The 26,104-nt window shown below is 35.8% G+C and overlaps 1 protein-coding gene and 1 long non-coding RNA gene across 5 annotated transcripts in view; one reads left to right on the forward strand and one right to left on the reverse strand.

The window, feature by feature from the left end:
• Rab3-GEF (Rab3 GDP-GTP exchange factor) overlaps positions 1-26,104 on the forward strand; it is a 265,816-nt gene that overhangs the window by 73,891 nt on the left and 165,821 nt on the right. For all 4 annotated transcript variants that reach the window (XM_069826882.1, XM_069826883.1, XM_069826884.1 and 1 more), the window contains exons 14-15: positions 17,978-18,136; positions 21,043-21,250. In XM_069826882.1, coding sequence (XP_069682983.1) covers positions 17,978-18,136; positions 21,043-21,250 — 367 coding nt within the window. The remainder of the gene's footprint in view (positions 1-17,977; positions 18,137-21,042; positions 21,251-26,104) is intronic.
• Positions 4,567-13,023, reverse strand: LOC138700331 (uncharacterized). The gene is made up of 4 exons (XR_011332328.1): positions 12,834-13,023; positions 10,480-10,510; positions 9,620-9,714; positions 4,567-4,718 (listed from the first exon to the last, which is right to left on the reverse strand). It is a non-coding gene; the product is annotated as an uncharacterized lncRNA (long non-coding RNA).

A 26,104-nucleotide genomic window follows, 5' to 3' on the forward strand; every position in this document is an offset into this window, starting at 1 on the left:
GTTAACAGTTGGGGTATCCACAATTCAACATTATAAAACTAATCCATATAATTTTTTAATAGGTTTTACCTTCATATGACAGTAAACATGTATTGTATGTGAATTGTGTAGATAACATTGAGAGTATTGATATTGTAAAATGACAAGAGTGTATCTGATGATGTTGACATGGTCAACGAAAACGTTCATACATCACACAATTTATTATGTAAAGGTTAACACCTAACAAAATATATAATGTAGTAAAGTCAACGACTGAAAAATTAAATTTCTAACATAATAAATGAAGACTGATTCTTTATTAATAAAAAATATGAAGTGAGTAATTAATCTAAAAATGAAGATCACAGTTCAATATTTATTTCAAGTAAGTAGAGGAAATTGTTTTAGTTCACCGGTTTTGTTGATACTGTTTTGGGTGGAATTTCAATTCATGGTACATTATGTAATGCTCGAAGGTTGCCGAGTTATTGGCAATAAAAGTTGCGAGAGGTTTAGAAATATTAATTTTTAACGCAGTGGTTTACTGAATGGTAAGTCAGGGATTTTCTCTGTTCATACAGACCTTTGTATTTATACATATAATTAGAGAGCGACTACTTTTCATGTTTTTATCTACAAACGAAAATGGATGGGCTCTTATCTTTATGTAGAAATGATGACTATTTACCAGTAGTCTGTGAAAGTTCGATGATTTCTGATAAACGAGTGAATAATGCTGAAAGAATGTCACAGTAAGAATAGAAGCACTATTTTCCTCTTCATTTATTTCAAATATACGATAAACAGCGACAATTCTAAATGGAGAATAAAATGACAAAAAAAATCCGACATATTTAACGGTTCTCTCGTCACCTTTTCATGGTCAGTGAGCTTTATCTTTTATTGAGACATAAACACTCATGACCTTCCGTGCCTTAGCTGCATGGTCTGAGGCATCCTGCCTTGGACTAGCAGTATGGAATGCAAAGTGCATTAACTCCTCATGGGTGAAGACATGTTCTCATCAGATTTTGGTCATTGCATGGGATCGCTGCTCACCCAACATCGTGATTAATTTGGGGAGCTATGTAAGTAGAAAAATCTGGTTTCGTAAGCCAGCTGAAACGGCTGCCTTGACAGATGCGACAAATGTTTGGAACAAGAAGGAAGGCAGTTTCGTTATCTCCTTTGTTAATTTGGGTGGATAATTGATGTTTTAACTGCTTATATTTGGTAATATTTTACTTGTTCATTTGTGATGTGTCAAATTATCGCTACTGCATAGTATATCATCTATAACAAGCTTTTGCATAAGAAGAGTCTACAAGCAACTCGGCTGACAGCTGGATTGCTGTTAGATCATATCACATTTCATTTATTAATGGAACATTTTTAATAAGAAATGAAATATTTACAGTAAAATGTTTAATATCTACTACTCTACTAACGAATTAATAGACAGACAGACAGTGAGACAGACAGACACTTTATTAATGCTGAAGACATTACAAATAATGCATAACAACGTCAATAAAAACATTAAAAATTAATATTATAAAATTCATCTGAACTATACAAAGGGTTTAAAATCAATAATGTCTTGAGCTTATGCTTAAAAGCATTAATGGGTAATTCCCTTATATGAATAGGTAAACTGTTAAAAAGTTTAATATTCTTAATGAGGCTTATTTTGGGGTTTCGTAACAAGCTGTTTTTTTTATGGTGATGGGTTGTTAGCCCTTCGCCCAACCTCCAAGCTGAAGAACCACCCCTCATCTGCTGTCTGCGTATTCAATATATTCGCAGCTACCCTCCATATGTGGAGGCTGTTTGGAAGTAAATCCCGAAAAGACAATGTACGTATATGATTATGTCTCGTGACGAGAATATTGTATGAAATGGAAATATAAAAATTGAAAATTTATCCATTGAAGAGGTGGAAAAATTCAAATATCTTGGAACAACAGTAAGAAATATAAATTACACTTGGGAGGAAATTAAACACAGAATAAGTATGGGAAATGGGTTTTATTATTCCATTGAGAAGCTTTTGTCATTTAGTCTGCTGTCAAAAAACCTGAAAGTTAGAATTTATAAAACAGTTATATTACCGGTTGTTCTGTATGGTTGTGAAACTTGGATCCTCACTTTGAGAAAGGAATAGAGGTTAAGGGTGTTTGAGAATAAGGTGCTTAGGAAAATATTTGGGGCTAAGAGGAAAGAAGTTACAGGGCAAAGGAGAAAGTTACACAACACAGAACTGCACGCATTGTATTCTTCACCTGACATAATTAGGAACATTAAATCCAGATGTTTGAGATGGGCAGGGCATGTAGTACGTATGGGCGAATCCAGAAATGCATATAGAGTGTTAGTTGGAAGGTCGGAGGGAAAAAGACCTTTGGGGAGACCGAGACATAGATTGGAGGATAATATAAAAATGGATTTGAAGGAAGTGGGATATGATAGTAGAGACTGGATTAATCTTGTTCAGGATAGGGACCAATGGCAGACTTATGTGAGGGCGGCAATGAACCTCCAGGTTCCTTGAAAGCCATTTGTAGGTAAGTAAATATTATTCCACTGACGAATTAATAGGTCTATTCTTAATGATGTTCTTACTATACCTGATCAGGCATCAAACATAAAATATTAAGTTCCAATATCCTTATCGTTTGTTGAAAATATTCGTCGTTGCAGAGTTAATAGAATGGCTGAGATTAAATAGGTGATAGATTGTAAGTATTCTCGACAATCTATTCACCCATTAGATATTATAATCATAATATGTAATGATTACACTTTCTTTACTGTCTGTTGTAATGTTATTTGACTTGTATCGACTTATAATGAACCTATGTCGTCATTTTTCAAGTGAAGATGTTAATTATATGTTATTGAAATTGGAATTTTCTTGTATCCATAAATTACTACGAAATAAGAAACTTATTTTTTAAACTCATTGTTATGTATATACTTTAGTTGATGTTTATGGCACAATATTTTGTAAAATGAAACAAAATCACATAATTCATATTACTCATACAGTGAGTCACTTCTAACCAGTTGTTCCACACAATAGCAAAAATTGTTGGTATAACCAGTCACTATTTTGGGCGATGGGTGTGAACTTCATCTATAATTAGATTACCAGTTTCATGTATATGCATTTAACTGGCGTGTTTCCTTAGGAAAGTGGAAGGTGAGTACATTAATTAAGAAAATGGGGACTGCAAATTTTGCTGCCAGTATAATTTGTCTTCATATATTTTGTTTTACATAATTAACTTCCATTCAAAACAATATCTTTTCCTTGTAATATATAACATAGAAATTGTATTTTTCATTGAAACAATAAATTTAAAATCTTTGTCCAAGAAAGAAGTAGTATAACATAATGTTCATTGTTTTAAGACACAGTAACATAGTTACCGGTATATAATTTAATGTTAATAAAGTGCAAAAAAGCATTCCTTCAACATTGCATTATGATTATCCACTAAGTTGACATTAGGCTTACATTGTTATCAGAAAATTGTACGTTTCATGTATTCATATAATGATTAAGGGCCGAATTCATAGTCAACACTTATTGTAAGGAAACACTTAAGCAGTTGCTTATAATAATTTCCAATTCATAAATCCCATTGAAGTGAACACTTATTCAAATAAGGCAGCTTGTCAGCTTACTTAAGTGTTTCCTCATATGCATTGTAATCAGCTGATTCGGTATACAATGGATGATGATTATGATTTAATTTAATTTATTGAGTTTCGGCAAGCAAAAGATATATCAGAGATATGGAGAACCCTTTAGAAATGTATAATGATCAACAATTTAAGAGGAGATACCGTTTCGACAAGAACACTGTTGTGAATATTCTGGTGTCTCTCATTGCAATTCACAATACAACCATGAGGCTTACCGGTTGCTTTGAGATTTTATGATACAGCAGCATTTCAGCTAGATTTAAGTGGCATTTTTTTCGAAATGTATTCACGTCCCAACAAAGTGTTATTTGCATTTTTGTTTGTATTCTACCCAAGGAATAAGCTGTTAAAATTTGCGTAATTATATCATTTCCACTTTGTTTATCATAAAAATAACTGAAAAATAAATTTAAATGATTTACTTACAGGAATATTTCCGCAGTTTGCATTAAACTCAACTGCAATTTTGTTCCATGTCAATTTCTTCTTTTGGAAAGAACAATTATCAATTTTTCTTTACTTTCGACGATATCTCCATATTTGATAACTAGTTATCTTAGCTCACTTCTGTCTTTTCTGTAAAATGCTTTCTGGACATCTTGTATAATTTTTAGCTCTATAATATTTACTTCTGTATTTGTGTACGATAATAATGCCGATTTAACAATTTGAAGGCACTGGAAAACAATTGAATGTAGGAAAGCACTCACGTCTAGCCATGTTGCCATATTTCTTTCGATGTCAAGGGAATGCTCAGGGCATATGAAAGAGTAGCGTCTCTGCAATACGATCTGAAATAAGTGCTAAGGAAATGCTCATTACTTAAATGTTTCCTCATTTTATAAGTGACGACTATGAATTCGACCCTAACAGTGTTCTTATAAGTCGTGGAAAACATATCACACTTCGAATAAATATCACAGTATTACTTTTAAATCAGGTACCGGTGTATACATTAATATGTGATTTAAGGTGAGAAAATTCTCCAGTTGTTATGTCTTCATTTTCAGTCGTGATGTGGACATCTGCACATAAAGAAAACTTTCTGTAATAATTACCTTATATATTGGTCATAACATGATATGACACGCACACGCACGCACACACATACACGCACACACACACAAAATACATTTTTGGTAAATTACAAATTATTGCACTGGAAATAACTTAACAGGCTCGAAAATTAAGCTTATGTAAATGTAGAAAATGTAATTTAGTATTACCTAACACAGTTTCTATCTATATAAATAATATGAACTTTGGCAGCTACAAATTTTTGCATAGGAAATACTTTGAAGGCTAGTAAATTAAGGTTATATAGGCCTAAATGTAATTTTGTAATTGAGTGACAAAGGAAAGAAAGTACATGTAATATTATTATGTAATGGAGCATACAGAAAGTCAATGAAATGTTAAAAAAACACACATATATTTTTTGAATGGAAGAAGAAGAAGAGGAAGAAGAAGAAGAAGAAGAAGAAATATTGACACAACAAACTGACGCACTTTGAAAAATCTCTCGAAATGACGTCATTGTTCAACAAAAACTGTACTTAGAATTGAAAACTATATCCCCAGCTTAGAGAAGTTATTATGTGCTGATTGATATAACTTACTTTCTTCCAATACAATGGCCAACACCTTCCTAGGACTTATGAATCCAAATATCTTGGAGTTATTTTCGATAGTAAGTTAACATGGAGCAACCATATGAAATACATTTCTGAAAAAGCTCGTAAAAGATTCTCCCTTCTAAAAAGACTAGCAGGAAAGAAATGGGGATGCTCTAGGAATACTTTGAACACTACATACAAAATGTTTATACAGCCAGTGCTGACATACTGCGGAGAAATTTTGATTACTTCACCTTTCATAAACGAAATAGAATATGTTCAAAACCAAGCTCTCAGGCTCATTACTGGTGGAATCAAAACAACTCCAATAGATTCTATGAGACTCCTCACTAATATTAACAGCATCAAAATGACAATAGAAGAAAAAGCACTGATTCAATATGAAAAACTTATCAGATTACCAGGAAATAATTGGCATTCATACAGTCCTCTCTGTAGATTGAAAACTCAAAAAAGTTTCATATCCATTGTTCAAGAATTAAAACAGAAAATCAATATCCCGAATTTAAAAGACAACTTACAAATTAAATATAGAATATAATCTAAATTTAACAGAAGAAATACTGAAATCAGAAGTAAACACTGAACTACTGAAACAATTGTCTTCAGAGACAATTAATATTAGGTACCCTCCACAAAACTGGCTTCATTTATACACCGACGGATCCTTGATCTCCAGAGAACAAGGTGCCAGTGCAGGTGTTACGTGCTGTCTCTTCTCACTTTATAGATCTCTTGGATATGGAACAACAAGTTTTGATGGTGAAATCATTGCAATAAGGGAAAGTCTCAGGAATCTTCTATGCCACATCAATAAATTTAGGAATGCAGTTATATTGTCAGACTCCAAAGCAGCTATTCTATCAATCGTCTCTAAACACACACCTTCATCTCAAACAGCAGAAATAACTAAAATGCTCTCTCAATTAATATCACTCAATAAAAGAATTGTATTCCAATGGATACCATCCCATTGTGGAATCCTGGGAAACGAGAATGCTGATGCTTTAGCAAAGAAGGGGAGCACTGCTACTTACAGACCTGTTACTAAATCTACGTATTACTCTGTGAAGAGATTTATTAAATCTACATACTTAGACTTCAACAAACAAAATTTGATAACACAATCTCAAGGGAAAAAATGGAACTCTCTGCATCAAAATCCACAGTTAATTCCCGATTTACCACGAAAATCGTCTGTAGCTGCATTTAGATTGGCAACAGGCCATGACTGTTTGGCCAAACACCTGCATAGAATTGGAATATATCAGTCCCCTAACTGCCCATTGTGCAACTCAAACCAAGAAATGGATTCGGTACACCTCAAAATCTGTGCTTCAGTGGCTGACCATGATAATATCTTTGAAAAATATTGGAGTGCCAGAGGTCAAATGACTTCATTGTCAAATGCCTGGTATTAGAAAACAACAACAACTTTCTTCATGAATTTCATGGAATGAAGTACAGTAAACCCCTATTTTCCGTCACCCTATTAACCAATTGGTGAATTATCCGACTGTCTTTCTCTCTCTCTCTCTCTCTCTCTCTCTCTCTCTTTTTTTGCTGCAGAAAAAAATATGAAGTACTGTACATTATAGTAGTACGAATTTTTTCTACAAAGTGTTTTTACAAACTTTTACTTTTATACAGTATGGTCTACTCTTCAAGGGGTCTAAATTCTATGCAAAATGCCTTCCACAAATGTCAAAGAAAAGGAGTTGTGCTACGAAAAATAGTGCAAGTAATTGAGTGATTTGAGAAAAGAGAAACTGTGGTTTATCTCGCATCAGAATACGAAATAGGAATTACAACTGTGCACGATTTAATTAAAAACAAATATAAAGTGTAATAAGTATGTAAATCTACAACAGGAGACCTGTAGACCTACTATTCGTATCTTTCCACTGACAGTCTTCATAAGGAGTTTCCTTGGCCCTTAAAAATCCGTCATTGAAAACCAGACTTAAACTAGTGAACTTCTGATCCACTACCTGGCAGGTTAAAAACACAAGACCAGGGAGGAAATTGGGAAACTGTATTATGCACTTAATTTATGAAAACCTTATATGGTACGGATTATCCGATTTTTTCTATTAAACGTTCATTCCACACCCTTCATTACCACGGATAATAGAGGTTCTGCTGTATGTAATTTTTTATCCTTGAAATATTCATCAGATATGGTGAGTGCTGTACCAGGGAAATAAATAGCAGGGGTGGACAAAAACCAACTAACCAGGTGGCCCGGGTTCGATTCCCGGTCGGGGCAAGTTACCTGGTTGAGGTTTTTTCCGGGGTTTTTCCTCAACCCAATATGAGCAAATGCTGGGTAACTTTAGGTGCTGGACCCCGGACTCATTTCACCGGCATTATCACCTTCATCTCATTCAGACGCTAAATAACCAAGATGTTGATACAGCATCGTAAAATAACCCAATAAAATAAAATAAAAAACCAACTACTGTTGCCTTGCAGTGATAGTAGAGGGATCACAGAGGTTCGAGGAGATAATCCCGAGAGAAAATCGAGCACTGGCTCCAGATGCTGAAAGGACAACCACTGGTGTCTAATGTTGGGCTAATACTCCATACCGGTACAGAGTATAATGGATTGAAAAAACAATAGATGGTCTCAGAAAGGAAAGGACAATATGGAAAGACAATGCAATAATATGATAATACAATTAGGAGTATGGAATATCAAAACCTTAAAGAGAAATGAGATGGAAATAATAGAAGAAATGGGAAAGTAGAATGTAGAAATATTAGGAGTAAGCAAAGTGAAAATTAAGTCAAGTGGGGAAAGGATCTTGAACAAGGGTCATGTATTCAGATACTCGGGGGTACCTCACAGGGAACAAGAGAGTTCCACGAAAATAAGAAAAACTTCTGCATCACAGTTAACAAGATGGGAAAAAGGTTTAGGAGTGTTAGAGATGAAGAAAAAATTCGAAAGTTAAGGAGAAAGGAGTGAAAATGAAGAATAGGCAAAAGTAGAAGTGTTTTTCACACTGTATTGCATACCACCAGAATTTTGCATTTTTGAAATATTATCTTCTTTAAATATGTAATTGAAACTGAAATTATTAATTTATTTGGATCAACTTTTTTACGTCCCTTTTTCCAGTCTTTAGGTCTTTTTTTAGGATATCTTTAGGTCTTTTTAAAGGTATTTTTAGGGAATTTATAGGTCTTCAACTTCCGAGCCCTAATTATATCTATGTGATTATATTTCTGTCTATTATTTAATGTACCGAAGTACATATGATATTTCCATGCAGATATTCTGCGTCATCATACGATGAAAGAGTAATGGAACGGAGAAAAATTCTCTCCGGCGCCGGGATTTGAACCCGGGTTTTCAGCTCTACATGCCGATGCTTTATCCACTAAGCCACACCGGATACAACTCCGACACCGGTTAGAATCATCTCAGATTAAGCTCCAACTCTTGGGTTCCCTCTAGTGGCCGCCCTCTGCACTACGTCATAGATGTCTATGAACGCAGGACCGAAGTCCACACATGTGCTGAGGTGCACTCGATATGAGTGACTAGTTGGCCGGGATCCGACGGAATAAGCGCCGTCTTAAATCACAAAGTGATTTACGCATATCATATATATTATTTAATGTCCCGAAGTACATATGATATTTCCATGCAGATATTCTGCGTCATCATACGATGAAAGAGTAATGGAACAGAGAAAAATTCTCTCCGGCGCCGGGATTTGAACCCGGGTTTTCAGCTCTACGTGCCGATGCTTTATCCACTAAGCCACACCGGATACAACTCCGACACTGGTTAGAATCGTCTCAGATTAAGCTCCAACTCTTGGGTTCCCTCTAGTGGCCGCCCTCTGCACTACGTCATAGATGTCTATGAACGCAGGACCGAAGTCCACACATGTGCTGAGGTGCTCTCGATATGAGTGACTAGTTGGCCGGGATCCGACGGAATAAGCGCCGTCTTAAATCACGAAGTGATTTACGCATATCATATATATTATTTAATGTCCCGAAGTACATATGATATTTCCATGCAGGTATTCTGCGTCATCATACGATGAAAGAGTAATGGAACGAAGAAAAATTCTCTCCGGCGCCGTGATTTTAACCCGGGTTTTCAGCTCTACGTGCTGATGCTTTATCCACTAAGCCACCCGGGTTCAAATCCCGGTGCCGGAGAGAATTTTTCTCCGTTCCATTACTCTTTCATCGTATATTTCTGTCGTTTTTTAAATTTGTAAAATCTTACAAAATAATAATTAATGAAGATTTTGATTTTCATACCTAGCATTCATTTTCTGTGCAAGCTGTCGAAAAGCGTGTGATACACTGACAGGTGTTGCAGTCTATTTGAAAATATCCCTCATAGTTGCAGGTTTCTGGAAAAGGACAGATTAACATGTTAAATATATAGGCCTACTGTGGTGAAGTCTTCAGCATCATTGTTATAGCAAAAACTTCCTGCGGTTTTGTCATGTTCAAATAGTGTGAAAAGAAAGCATTTCTAAGTTACCTTTAGGATTGAAACATAAATGAAATGAAACAGTGATTCATAAAAAAGAAAGAATACAGACACTGAAACAAGACACAGACAATAAAAATAAACTCATAGTAATGTAATTGAAATTGAGAAAATATGGGAGCAAAGAACTTCGAAAGAGATTTTATTAGAGATAGGCCCAACGAATAAAACATCTTTGGATGGCAAAAGTTACTATTTTAATTATGGTTATAATGTTGCTACTGATTTTAATGTGGTAGTACCGCTAGTATTTTATTTAATGATGCTTTCAACTGTAGATCTTATTTAGCGTTGAATTTCAACCTGTGCAAAAAAATGGGCAATTTTTTTTTTTTTTTTTTTGTGGAACTCTCTTATCAGGCACAGAGTTTTGTACCTGCCATAAATCTGGGATATTGAACCCAGCGTAATTTTTCTCCTTAAAATCTATCGTCCTTGGCCAGATATGAACCTGCGAACCTCTGATCAATGGCCTACATGATAACTGCAAGACCACCGAGATAACTTGGTGATGATAGTGGTTGTGGTTTTCCATAATAAGATACAAACTGTAATCCTGTGTTATCTTTACCATTAGATAGACTTATGCAAAAGTAGAGTATTTAATGAAAGTAATACTTACGACCAAAAATCCAACTAAAGGTAAGAGAAATCTGAAAAGAAGATACAGTACAGTATATAAGTATAAATGTATGTATTGTTCTTGTAATATATATTTTAATACTGCTAATTCTAACCGGTATATTAAATAGGGGGACTTAATGTATTTGAATGAAATACCGTGATCAGAATGGCTAGTGGATTAGCATTCCGAGCCAAATTGCTGGCTTAAAATCCTGGCGAGTCCAGGAAGAAATTGTGTCAAAAAAAGACAATATTCGGAGAAATTGTCTTGTGGTACTAATGTTTTGTCTTCCATCATTTTAAATGTATGCTTTCACGGTTATTAGTAAAATAATACACGAGAGAAGATATGTTCTATGATAGTGTATCTATGAAGACATTTTGTGTTAAAGTACCGTACAATTTTGTAGATACCGGTACAGTATCAGTCGCTTTCAGTCAATATTTTTTAAAACATACAGTCTATCCTATTTCATTCGGCATTGTTCCTTGTTGAAAAACATTGCTGTTGTTTAGTCAACTGTCTGAAGACAGGTCTGAACCTTACAAGTGATACCAACATGACACCATTTATGAGGCAACTAGGCCAGGAGATGATGGGGGGTGGCCAGTTCCTTTCCCCCTCCATTGCATACATCGCCGATCAGCTACATATCACACTAATCAGATGCATACAAACAGTTGTTTTTTCCTCTTGACACATATCGTCAAGTGAGATGTACTGCTTGACAAGAAGAAACATCAGCCATTGTTTATTACTCTTAATTATTGATATTGACATCACATTTAGCAGACGAAAAGCCATTTTCAAGTCTTAAGTCCATCTTCTAACCAATTACCGAAAATCATTAGAATTAATTCCTAGTGAGTTTGCTATTTGTGTTACCTATTTTCTTCAAATGAATACCTTACTCGTACTGTTATTTGTCAACTACCTAATAATGATGATAATTCATGTTCATACTTTCGAAGCGAATTAACTTGTAGATATTGAATATGGATGAAATTCGTCCAGTGCAGCAATTTGGAGGAAAGACTACACAGGTTGATATAAATCAGACCTGGTCGTACTTGCTAATGGCTTGTATGTAAGATCAGGTCTGATGATGTCAGTTCATTTTTCTCTTCATATGTGACCCGTTGCGCGAAAGGGACCTAAAGTCGTGAAAGGAAATTTTACAGGAGAACAAATAACGAATTTGCAATGTAAAAACTGCATTTCTATGTTTTGACATCTTGGCGCTATCTGTAGGCTTTTTTACATACTACACTAGGACGTTAAAGAGATAGGTTTGGAAGTAAATTCCGTTAAGACAAAGTATATGCTTATGTCTCGTGACGAGAATATTGTACGAAATGGAAATATAAAAATTGGAAATTTATCTTTTGAAGAGGTGGAGAAGTTCAAATATCTTGGAGCAGCAGTAACAAATATAAATGATACTCGGGAGGGAATTAAACGCAGAATAAATATGGGAAATGCCTGTTATTATTCGGTTGAGAAGCTTTTGTCATCTAGTCTGCTGTAAAAATATCTGGAAGTTAGAATTTATAAAACAGTTATATTACCGGTTGTTCTGTATGGCTGTGAAACTTGGACTCTCACTTTGAGAGAGGAACAGAGATTGAGGGTTTTTGAGAATAAGGTTTTTAGGAAAATATTTGGGGCTAAGAGGGATGAAGTTACAGGAGAATGGAGAAAGTTACACAACACAGAACTGCACGCATTGTATTCTTCACCTGACATAATTAGGAACATTAAATCCAGACGTTTGAGATGGGCAGGGCATGTAGCACGTATAGGGGAATCCAGAAATGCATATAGAGTGTTAGTTTGGAGGCCAGAGGAAAAAAAGACCTTTCGGGAGGCCGAGACGTAGATGGGAAGATAATATTAAAATGGATTTGAGGGAGGTGGGATATGATGACAGAAACTGGATTAATCTTGCTCAGGATAGGGACCAATGGCGTTCTTATGTGAGGGCAGCAATGAACCTCCGGGTTCCTTAAAAGCCAGTAAGTAAGTACTACACTAGGACGTAGTTTTACACAGTGCTTCTTAAATACCTAAATCTTTCTTATAGTTCCTAAGGGAACAAATGAAAACTTTAATTTTAATTTTTCTCGAAAAGTACATAATGCAATATCAACAAAAAAATCCGACTTTAGGTTCCATTTCCTGCAACTAGTCACATATAAGAGATGCTGAAAACTTGGCTCTTTTTGAACATCCCATAATATTCTTGTAGCATTGCGATACTATACTTCTTAAGTTATTTCATACATTTTAATCAATCGTCATCAGCTATACTTGTACACATCTTTATTCAGCTCTAAATAATTGCCACTTACCTGAATGAGTAGGAAGATAATGCACACAAAGAGCTGGTTCATGGTGCACTGTTCTGAGACAATTGAACGTTCTCCTTCCTTTTATAACTGTTTTTCTTTGTACCATTGCAAAATGCAAAATTACGCGATAATGGCATTTGAAAACCAGAATTTTAACATCATAAACTGAAGTAAACTTATCTCGCATTGTGCTTTCTTTTAAATTGCCAGCAACAGCACATTGTAATGTGCAGTGATGTCACCTTGTTATCAGCACTTGGCTACTGAGAAGGAAAGGAACAAGATGAAACTGACTGTGAAATGAGGTGGAGAACATACACCACTAAGGCAATGAGGAATGGAACCTAGAAATAGGAAATTGGGAAGACGGGAATGAAATGAAGGGAGAAGGGACAGAGGAATGAGAAGGGAAAGGAGTCAGTCCGGCTATCTGATAGCTTTTAACCATAGAGGACAGGGATTCCAGCCTGGTACGATATGTGGTGGGCAGAGCACCAGTACTATAGACATTTTTCTGATTACTAAAGTTTTCCGCCATTCTCATTTTACTGTGGCCCGGGTTCGATTCCTGGTCGGGACAAGTTACCTGGTTGAGGTATTTTCCGGGGTTTTCCCTCAACCCAATACGAGCAAATGCTGGGTAACTTTCGGTGCTGGACCCCGGACTCATTTCACTGGCATTATCACCTTCATCTCATTCAGACGCTAAATAACCTAAGATGTTGATAAAGCATCATAAAATAACCTACTAAAATAAAAAAAAATTCTCATTTTACTTCAATTCTGCTATCGTTGTTGTTTAGTCAACTATTCGAAGACAGGTTTGAACCCAATGCAATAAATGTTAACTACAATACATTGTTAAAACATACTTAATTACTTACTGGCTTTTAAGGAACGCAGAGATTCATTGCCGCTCACATAAGCCCGCCATTGGTCCCTATCCTGAGTAAGATTAATCCAGTCTCTATCATCATATCCCACCTCCCTCAGATCTATTTTAATATTATCTTCCCATCTACGTCTCGGCCTTCCCAAAGCTCTTTTTCCCTCCGGCCTCCCAACTAACACTCTATATGTATTTCTGAATTCGCCTATACGTGCTACATGCCCTGCCCATCTCAGACGTCTGGATTTAATGTTTCTAATTATGTCAAGTGAAGAATACAATGCGTGCAGTTCTGTGTTGTGTAACTTTCTCCATTCTCCTGTAACTTCAGCCCTCTTGGCCTCAAATATTTTCCTAGGCACCTTATTCTCAAACACCCTTAACCTATGCTCCTCTCTCAAAGTGAGAGTCAAAGTTTCACAACCATAAAGAACAACCGGTAATATAACTGTATTATAAATTCTAACTTTCAGATTTTTTGACAGCAGACTGGATGATAAAAGCTTCTCAACCGAATAATAACAGGCATTTCCCATATTTATTCTGTGTTTAATTTCCTCCCGAATATCATTTATATTTGTTACTGTTGTTCCCAGGTATTGGAATTTTTCTACCTCTTGAAAGAATAAATTTCCAGTTTTTATATTTCCTTTTCGTACAGTATTCTCGTCACGAGACATAATCATATACTTTGTCTTTTTGGGATTTACTTCTAAACCTATCTCTTTACTTGCGTCAAGTAAAATTCCCGTATTTTCCCTAATCGTTTGTGGATTTTCTCCTAACCATAGAAACAACATATTCTTAAAGAATAGCAGTGTGCGTTTACTTACAAAGTCAAAAATGAAGTTGAAGCAAAATTCTTCCTCAACTTTTTTTGTAGACTCTTACAAAACATTCCTTCACAACTAAACGGTAACTCTTATTTGGTGCCAAACTGCTTTGTAAATTATCCAACATATTAATTTAAATATTCCCTGAATTAAAATTTTTATATTAACAGTTTTGTATTTCTCACAGTATTTTACAATTACCCTGGCCTACATGACACTGTTTCGTTATTGGCATTGCTTGTATGGTCACGTGTTGGCACCAATTTCAGGGTTTCAGTTTCAGTATTTTGTTTTGTTCCTCATCATTCTCCTAATCAGTCCCTTGGAATTTGTTTTACATTGGAGAAAATATGGTGTAATTGTCTTCTATTATTGATAGTCCAGTGATGCAGATATTTATGAATTATAGAGAAATGATGAACTGCTGGCAGAGAAAACAGGAGTGCCTTGAGGAAGATTGTTTTCATTTTTATTTTATTGGGTTATTTTACGACGCTGTATCAACATCTAGGTTATTTAGCGTCTGAATGAGATGAAGGTGATAATGCCGGTGAAATGAGTCCGGGGTCCAGCACCGAAAGTTACCCAGCATTTGCTCGTATTGGGTTGAGGTAAAACCCCGGAAAAAACCTCAACCAGGTAACTTGCCCCGACTGGGATTCGAACCTGGGCCACCTGGTTTCGCGGCCAGACACGCTGTCCGTTACTCCACAGGTGTGGACAGGAAGATTGTTCTGATACTGTCTTTGAACTCTGGTCTCCAGTGTCTAAAGCATATATGTACTCTTGAACACTCTGCTATCAGTGTACTTTGATTGATATTAGATAATATTTTTATAAGTATCAATAATATGTTTTTAAAATATAGCCTTACATTTTTAAAGTTGTAAGCATATGACTATTCTGTTTTTTTTTTAAATAAAATTTGTCGGAGTGTTAAAAACAGTAGGCAGATATCGGAGTTTTATAATTGCGTTTGGATAAGCAAATTACGGAATTTCCACAGTAAACTTTTGGAATGGCATTCTTTATTTTTGTAAAAGGATGTCCTGCTGATACAGCCATGAAGTGATGCAGTAACTGTGTGTTATCATGAGAACCAGGATGTATCCACTTAACATTGCTTAGAATAGAAAGGGAAGAAGGTGGTTACTTTTCTTGAAATTGGCACAAATATAAACGTAAAATAAAAAATCTAATAAACTATCTATATTTTAATGCGATATTTATTACATTTATGTATATGTCGTATTGCACATTTCTTTATTTTTACTGACTGCGTCGCACTGAAAGTTTCTTCTTCAAAATCTCAGCAGTTAAATTCTCTCTGCTGTACGATTGCTAGCTTGCAGGTAAAGCTCCCTGTGAAGCAGACTTGAATAATTTCAAGGGAAAAATTGTTCCGGGACTGCGTATCGATTCCAGGAGTCCAGTGTTGCCATGCCTACTGATTTAGCAGGAGATTTCCTGTTTTTCCATTTTATCTATTTATCTGCTGATTTTTATGTCAAAAGTCCGAATTTCTCCGCCTTTCTGGCATGCTGCAGTGTCTTAGTTCTATGCCCGGATTTTCAACTCATTACTTTAGTACACATAGGCCTATATTATGTCATCATGTCTTATTTTTGCATCTTATACACAAGTCAATGCTTTCATTTGTCTCCCTGCTCATATCGCGTCATCACATGATGCTTACAAGAAGCAACTGGGGTCCAGCGGCGGTTTATGATATCAGCACACGGCAGAAAAAGACCATGTTCTATACACATGGCTCAGAGTTATGGGTCTCTCCAATCCACTCGATAGTCTAAACATAATTACAGAACAATAGACAACGAATGTTTGAAACCTTACCACGAAAGGATGCGCGCATGCGCGCACACACACACACACACACACACACGTATATAATCTTCATGCAACGTAAGCATGTGATAACTGTAGTCAATTTGCAAAAGGAGACATTTCGGAAATAAAGTGTTGGAAAATCGCAAAACTATAAGTTAAATTAAAATGTTCATAATTTTTTTTTCTAATTAGATCACTATGGATACATACATTCAGGATCCATGAACATTTTAAAATTTTAAGTTTATGATTTTTTGTAGCGATTTTCCAACACTTTGTTATTTTGGATGTATCCCCTTTTGCAAATCGACGACAGAATTAACTTATTTCATTATTGTTTTGGGGACCCGGAGAACAGAGGAAGAACGAAACTTATTCAGTAGTGAAGTTTGTTTCTGGTTGTGTGCACGTGAAACAGTGAGGGAGTGAAGTGTAGGTAATGGCATTTTTGTGTTAGCCTACATATCTTGCACAGCGATCTTTTAAAATGAGTGAAAGTGTCCCAGCAAGAAAAAAAAAAAAAGTAAATACTCCCAGAATATTATAAATTATAGTGGGAAAATGGTGAACAGTTTAAAGGATAGTTATGTAAAAGCAAGAAAGGGGATAATTTTTCGTCTGTTATAGTCACAGCTAATGCAGTACTGTATTTAATATCACCTTTAAAATAAATCTTTCGTGAATACATGAAAAATTCCAGATTTAATGCGAAACATTGTCAATAAGACATTACTGTGTAAAAACAAAATTACATGACTTTGATACGTACGCTGAGTAGAGATAGCAGTAATTATATTTAGCAAAATTGTTCCATTTCATTGGTTAGGGAAGTGCTATATAGTAATACAACAGTATCATCATTCTTAGAGTACACTGTTTTGTAATTAATATTATAATACAAAGAGGAAATTCATGTTTAATTAATCTACTGTAATCTCCTGTTTTTTTTTCGATGATTTTCTCCTGATTTTCGTGAGTAGGTCGTGGCAACACTGCGGCCAGGACCTTTGTCTGAGCATGCCAATGCTCTACTGACTGAGCTACCCAGGAACTTCACTCAACACCGTCTCAATTTTTCACTTCAAAAATGTATTATCTATTCCGCTAATTCTGAGGTCAATTGTTGCTGTGCAAAATAACTAAATAAATAATTAATTAAATAATTAGAAGCAAATAAATATATAAATAATTTAATGAATTAAATAAATGAATAATTAAATAAGTAAATAGATGGCGAGTTCAGTTGGTGTTGGATTAGGTTTTGAGATGCTCTACTCTTCTGTACCATAAGTTCACCAGTTCTCTGCAATCATCTCATCATAGCCAGCGTGTGAGGATCCAAGCATTATTTTAACATTTCCTTTGGCACATAAAAAGGTTTTATGTTTGAGTACAGTTACTTTAGTTGAAAACAGATTTGAACAATCGGCCCAGCCACAAGAAAAAGATTACCGTACTGAATACAGTGTACAGGGTACTTATTACTTATTATAGTGTTTCAAATACGTATCATAACTTTTCATTGCCTTGCAATATAGGTATAGTAAATCAAATTTTGTTTTTTCTGTGCACAGGTACGCTTCTTCAACTCGCAGAACCTACTAGCGAACTTCACAGAACACACAAGGACTCTCCGCCTATATCCTCGTCCTGTCGTTGCGTTTCAGATCAACAGCTTCCTGCGATCTCGCCCACGCACTTCACACTTTCTTAACCGATTCGCAAGAACTCAGGTAAGCGGAGTTTGAATGTTTCCATTGCCTTGCACGCATAGCCTTTCTTGCAGGTAAACCTTTTTAATTAAATAAAAGTATTTTATTTCCTATAAGTCGTTAAAAAATAACCTACAGTAATTTACATCTCTGTTATAGATTTGGATGATGGATATAATAGTAGATATACGTAATGAAGAGAATTTATATTAATATTTAAACTTAATATGATCCAGAGTCTTCAAAATATGTTTTAATCATAACGATATTTTACTCAATGCAAAGATTAAGTATTTAAAAAACATATTTTAAATAAAACTGTAATAGTACTTATATTGACTTTTGTTGACGTTGTACAAAATTTTGTCCAATATTCTTTTCAGAAGATAAACTCCGTACGTAGATGAAATTATTGGGGATCATCAGTGTGCTTTTAGGCGTAATAGATCGACTATAGATCAGATTTTTTGTATTCAACTGATAATGGAGAAAAAATGGGAGTATAAGGGTACGGTACATCAGTTATTCATAGATTTCAAAAAGGCATATGACTCGGTTAAGAGGGAAGTATTATATGATATTCTTATTGAATTTGGTATTCCCAAGAAATTAGTTCGATTAATTCAAATGTGTCTCAGTGAAACTTACAGCAGAGTCCGTATAGGTCAGTTTCTATCTGATGCTTTTCCAATTCAATGCGGGCTAAAGCAGGGAGATGCACTATCACCTTTACTTTTTAACTTCGCTCTAGAGTATGCCATTAGGAAAGTCCAGGATAACACAGAGGGTTTGGAATTGAACGGGTTACATCAGCTTCTTGTCTATGCGGATGACGTGAATATGTTAGGAGAAAATCCACAATCGATTAGGGAAAACGCGGAAATTCTAGTTGAAGCAAGTAAAGCGATCGGTTTGGAAGTAAATCCCGAAAAGACAAAGTATATGATTATGTCTCGTGACCAGAATATTGTACGAAATGGAAATATAAAAATTGGAGATTTATCCTTCGAAGGGGTGGAAAAATTCAAATATTTCGGAGGAAATTAAACGCAGAATAAATATGGGAAATGCGTGTTATTATTCGGTTGAGAAGCTTTTATCATCTAGTCTGCTGTCAAAAAATCTGAAAGTTAGAATTTATAAAACAGTTATATTACCGGTTGTTCTGTATGGTTGTGAAACTTGGACTCTCACTCTGAGAGAGGAACATAGGTTAAGGGTGTTTGAGAATAAGGTGCATAGGAAAATATTTGGGGCTAAGAGGGATGAAGTTACAGGAGAATGGAGAAAGTTACACAACGCAGAACTGCACGCATTGTATTCTTCACCTGACATAATTAGGAACATTAAATCCAGACGTTTGCAATGGGCAGGGCATGTAGCACGTATGAGCGAATCCAGGAATGCATATAGAGTGTTAGTTGGGAGACCGGAGGGAAAAAGACCTTTGGGGAGGCCGAGACGTAGATGGGAGGATAATATTAAAATGGATTTGAGGGAGGTGGGATATGATGATAGGGACTGGATTAATCTTGCACAGGATAGGGACCGATGGCGGGCTTATGTGAGGGCGGCAATGAACCTTCGGGTTCCTTAAAAGCCATTTGTAAGTAAGTAAGTAAGTAAGTAATAGTACTTATATTGAAAAATGTTATTTTTGTTATTTCAGTTTTTACACAGACCTAGTAGGATAAGGTCACCAGATTTTTTTTCACAATTTCCAGGGACAGATATTGATATATGAAAAAAACTACTTTTAACATTTCTGTTAGTTTGCCATTCACTTATATTGTTTTACACGCTTTAAGGATCTAAAATAATCATTCTACTTATAACTTACACTAAAATATTTATTCTGCGTAACTATTACTTAAACTACTGGTGCTTTCAGAAGAGTGAATTTTTTTAAGTAGTTCTTCTCTGAATCCTAATTTTGCAGCAAGTTTGTGACAGGTCATATTGAAGTTGGTTAAGATAGCAAGCATGACTCGAACAGTTTCTAAACTCGGATTTTTTGGATCTCCACATCATGTTCATAGAAGAAAAAAAAATTCTCTTCACTGAAGCATTATCTCCAGATCAATCAGCTTATGGAGTTGTGCATAGAGAATAATTTTTTTTAGAGAAAATTAAAAAAAAAAAAAATTCACTCCTTTCTGAACAATGATCAGCATTTTCTTCATTATATTTTGCCTGTTTCTCTAACTCACATATTATTTTCTTCAAACAAGAAATTTTATGAAATAACTTTTTTTCATCCAGATCAAGTGCGTTTACTCGTATTCATTAGTTCATTCGTAATGTTCTGCCCAAGGGCAGGTCTTTCACCGCAAACCCAGCATTTTCCAATCTTTCCTATTTTCTGCCTTTGCCTTTGTCTCCTCATATGATCCATATATCTTAATGTTGTCTATCATTTGCATTTGATGTATAGTAAAGTAGAATAATCTGTGGAAAATATAATTATTGGATGTCCTTCATCTCCTGATGTGAAAGACTAAGAATTGACTTGGGACTAGGGACGTAGAGACGACGATGTTGAAACACACCTCTAGATTAAACGCTGGAATGAATGAATGACTGAATGAATGATTGAATGAATGAAATTAATTAATTAATTTAGTGAATAAATTGAATGGAATGAATGAATGAATGGATGGCTGAATAATTGAATGAATGGGCAAAGGAAGGATTGAATAAAGAAACAAACACATGAATAAATGAAATAACAAGTGAAGGAAGAAATAGTCTGACAATAAATCTAAATAGTAATCATGATAGCATCATGAAGAAAGAAGAATAGCATGGATATCTGACATACAAATCACTGAATTCTTCATTATGAAGACGTGTTTTAGATTAGAACCAAAGAGACAATTTAGAAATAGTGTTGGTTGTTTAACATACCTTGGATACTCTTTGTGCAGGCTGTGGAATTTCTCGCAGAGTGGTCTCTGACCCCAAACAATGTTGCCTTTCTCCGAGTGCACACCGGTGTGTTTGACCCCACACTGATAGGGGACAAACCTAAGTGGTATGCACACACACTCGACCCCATCCACTTCACAGTGTGGGACCAGTCCAGCTCTTTGAACGGGGCCCTGCGGTCGTTACGGCAGCAGGAGCAACCCACAGGTACACATTTTTGTTGCTGCATGCTTTAAAATATTTTTTTGAGAAATAAATTAAATAAAATTTTAATTCAACTTTTATAACAAGACAAGAACAAGCTGCCTTGTTTTGTGATTGTAATTTAGGTCTACCTTCGTTATTAATGAGACATATGCAAGAGATTTTTTTACATTGACCGAACATTTTTTTACTGTCATATATTGTCTCTTCTTTACAGTCGAAACTAAAGCTTTTGTCCCTAAAATGTATTTAAGATTTTTATTGAGAACTGTCTAGACAGCGGTAATCTGTTTGGTTAAAGATTTTAGGCTAAATCATATAGTAATTAATAGGCCTACAATATTTTAAAGGGAGGGGCTACTCATCAGTTAGCACTGGTCAGCTTAATGAGTTAATGACTGAATTTGGTATAATTTTCCTCTATCCAATACCTAATTCCCTCTTTACCCTTTCCTATCCAGTCCTCTCACTGAACTCTTACTTTCTTCGACCCCGACGGCATTAGAGCATTCGAGGCCTAGGGGTTCATTTCCCTTTCCTTCCTCCTCTTTCTACTTTTCTGTTCCTAGTGCTGACCTGCTATGGCACTAAAATCGTCCTCCAGTGGCTTAAGGAGGGAAAGCTGGTGATCAACAAGATCTCCCAGCTAGGTCCAATGGACCCGTCGACCAACAGCAGGTGTGGTCCTCCAGACATTCTGGGGGTTGTGTGTGAATGAAGTAGCCACCAAAACGTTAAAATATGGCGTTCACTTAAATCGGCTACAACTTGCCATTTAACTCCAATATGAAATGAGTACCATTAAGGTAAAATTATTCGGAGGTAAAATAGTCCCCCAATCAGATCTCTGGGGGGGGGGGGGACTACTTTAATGGTACAGAATCAACTAAACATCCTACAATGGAATGCTGGTGGTATAACATCAGCTAAGAAGACTGAACTAGCCAATATACTCTCAGAAAATCAAGAAATGGATTCGGAACACCTCAAAATCTGTGCTTCACTGGCTGACCATGATAATATCTTTGAAAAATATTGAAGTGCAAGAGGTCAAATGACTTTATTGTCAAACGCCTGGCATTAGAAAACAACAACAATATTTTAAATTCTACTCACTATCGGTGCTTGACCCATTGATGTTCAGGCTATATTCATTGAATGAAAATGTTCTCCAAAGAGAAGTTACTAAACTTATAAATGTAGCTTATGGTTTATCCAGAAAATATATTCTGAAACAAAATGAATGGTATTTGGGAGAATAATAATGATGATAATAATAATAATAATAATAATAATAATAATAATAATAATAATAATAATAATAATGGCTTTATTTAACCTGGCAGAGTTAAGGCCGTAAGGCCTTCTCTTACACTCAACCAGGATTAAAATTTCCTTACATAGTTGAACATACAATTGGTTCGAAATTAAGTAATTACATACTGATACGATATAGGTACATAATGAGATCAAAATAGGTAGTTACATAAAATTTACCTCATAAAATAAAAATAAGCATGGTGGAATACATATTAATGTTGTTAGAATCAAATACAAATCACACAAAAACAGGAGTCAATAATTCAATAAAAAGTGTACACAGTAAAAATAAAAAAAAAAAAAAACACATTGGAATACATATTAATATTAGATTACAAGTCAGTAGGATTCACATAATTAAACCGGAAACTGACATTTGAATAAAATGTACACAATAAAAAAAATAGACTAATAGTAATAATAATAAAAAAAAACACAGTACGATACATATTGGTGTTAAGTGATAAATAAACACGATTTACATGATTTTATATAATTTATTTCTAAGAAATAGTCTGCCCAGGCAACCTGGGTTGCCAAAAACACAGACTAACACACATGTAAGAATAGTAACGATTACAGTAAAATAGATGAGCCAAATTGAAATGTGAACTAGGAGCTTAAATTTAAGAAATAATTAAGAAATAAAAAAATAAAAATGAGTACAGTGGAATACATTGCATTAAATATTTGGAATGTGTCAGGTCTGGCAACTCATCAAAAGATATTTTTCTAATTTACGTTTAAAAGAAATTAAAGTTCGGCAGCCCTTGACTTCAGGCGGCAGAGAATTCCAGTGACGAGAAGTAGCAACAGTGAAAGAAATGAAGAATAAAGAGATGAAAAAGACACACAAGATACAGAATGTCAGTCAATAAAGGCTGAGATTTTTTTCATTATTGTTTATTCTAATTCAGTGAACACATCGTGGGCTTACAAGGAAAACCCGGTAACTCCTTAAAACTTAGTTTTGAGATATTTGAATTGGAAAGGTTCTCCCTGCCAAGAATCTGTCATTTGTGGACTTAATATTCGATATGTGGACTTAATATCTTCATAAGTAGGGACTGGATAGATATACTGGTCAAAAAAAGTTAAACATATTTCCAGTTTACCCAATAATACCTGATATTTATGTTTCTTTTGGTTTTATGTGGCACGTGTTATGTTTACCAATTCAAACTCTTTCATTTGTTTTAGTCTGCATCACTAGGTAACGTCCAAATCACGGCTAGTAAAGAAAAGCCTGTAATTCGAGCAAAGTTCAGTCAGTGTCATTTTGCTTCATAGTGCTTCATAGTGCAGTACAATGGCTCGGAACACCCTTACAATGGCAGACCGCATCAAAATCATCACTTTGATGGAACAAAACATGAGACAAGTTGATGTTGCTAACATCCTTCATGTGAATCAGAGTATTGTCTCCAGACTGTGGAGAAAGTTCCAGGAAACCCAGTCAATAGCAGATCGACCTCGCGAAGGCCGTCCACGCAAAACAACACCAGGTCAGGACCGGTATGTAAGGTTATCTGCACGTAGGAACCCTATAGCCTCAGCTACAACTCTGCGCCATGACCTGCGCGAAGCCACTGTGTTGTTGTAAGTAGCCAAACTGTGCGCAATAGACTTCATGACATAGGGTTGTATGCTCGAAGACCACTCAAGACTCCAGCACTCCGTCCACATCACAGGGGTGCTCGTGCAAGATGGGCTAGAGCACATGAGAATTGGACATGAGGCCAATGGACCAGAACTTTATTCTCAGACGAAGTGAGAATGGGCCTACACCCTGACAACAACTCTATTCGCGTATGGAGACGAACAGGGGAACGAAATCATCCCTCAATGACCGTGGAACGTCACCAACAGTTTGGTGGTTCAATCTTGTTTTGGGCAGGTGTCATGTTTGGCCGCCGCACACCACTGGTTTCAATAGAGGGAAACATGACTGCTGCCGTGTATGAGAACAACATCCTCCAACCCATAGTAAGTGGTTTTGCAGAGACTGTAGGAGAAGGGTTCACTCTACAGGACGATAATGCTCGGCCTATCGTGCTCATAGTGTGCAGCGGTATCTTGTAGAACATGGGATCCGAAGAATGGATTGGCCACCATGCTCACCGGATATGAACTGCATAGAGCATGCATGGAGCTTTCTCAGGAGAGACATTTCCAATCGTCCACATCACTCATTAACGATTCAAGAACTCAGGAATGCTGCCTTGGAAGAATGGGACAATTTGCCTCAGGAGAGCTTAGATGCGTTGGTACTGAGTATGCCCCGTCGCATACAAGAGTGCCTCAGGGTTCGTGGAGGACCAACACGTTATTAAACAGGGTACTGAAAGCACCATCTCCTTTTCTTTGATGATGTACGAATTTCAACTTCCCTTATCTTTTCCGTTGTTTCCAAACAATGCAACTTTTTCATTTCATATTGAGTCCATTGTTAACAAATAGTGTATTTCTACTTTTAAGTTTATTCTGTGGAACCAAGAAACCCAATTATAATTTATCTATTTTATTTTAATTAATAAAAACCGTTATATGCCTAATTATGCTTAACTTTTTTTGACCAGTGTATATTGCAAAATGAGTTCTCTCAGATAGAACAAAAAGTTCTGTACTTACAAACTATTTTTTTTTCGAAAAAAAGGATGGAGTTGGCAGTTTTTCCTAGTAAGCCCACGATATTTTCTTTTTTAAAGTAGCCATTACTCATTTGATTGTATTTGTTCGAGCAGTTTCTATGATTTTCAAACATATTGTACGGAATTCTCCATTACCCCTTTCAGTAAGCCTATGACATGCAGCCCTTTTAGGACAGCTGTAGGAGTTCAAAATTGGTCACTTCTTAAATTCAACTTCAAAGTCAGAAACGAAGGAAAGCCACATAAAACTAACGTGTCAGTGCTGTAAGGAGTGTGTGGTACATAACTGGTATAATTCTTGGCCAGATTTTCCATGCTGTTGCCTCGGTAGTGTAGTCAGTATAGCGCTGGCCTTCTGTGCTCGAGGTTGCAGGTTCGATCCCAGCCCAGGTCGATGGCATTTAAGTGTGCTTAAATGCGACGGGCTCATGTCAGTAGGTTTACTGGCATGTAAAAGAACTCCTGCGGGACAAAATTCCAGAACACCGGCAATGCTGATATAACCTCTGCAGTTGCGAGCGTTGTTAAATAAACTATAATAAATTTTTCTATGCTTCATGAGGTCTTGCGTAATCATAGTAGAATAACTGCACATTAAGATGAAGTCATATTTTCTGACAGTGCTGTTTCGGAGTTTTCAGAACCGACTGATAGTACTTCATTCTTTTGAGGGAAACTGCATGTTGATGTACAAATTGCTTCACAATCAAAGAAGATAATCACCATTACCTTGCCTGCTAGTGGAACAACCTTCGGTTTTTCAGTGTGAAGAATCAGGCAATTTCCATACATGTCTGACTTGTTTACTTTCTAAATGCTGCAGGCAAGCCCCGTTGCTGTTGATAACAGACCTGGTACACGTTTTTAATCACGACCTTTCGTTCAG

Source organism: Periplaneta americana, chromosome 5 (genome assembly GCF_040183065.1).
Source record: "Periplaneta americana isolate PAMFEO1 chromosome 5, P.americana_PAMFEO1_priV1, whole genome shotgun sequence".
Lineage (NCBI taxonomy): Eukaryota > Metazoa > Arthropoda > Insecta > Blattodea > Blattidae > Periplaneta > Periplaneta americana.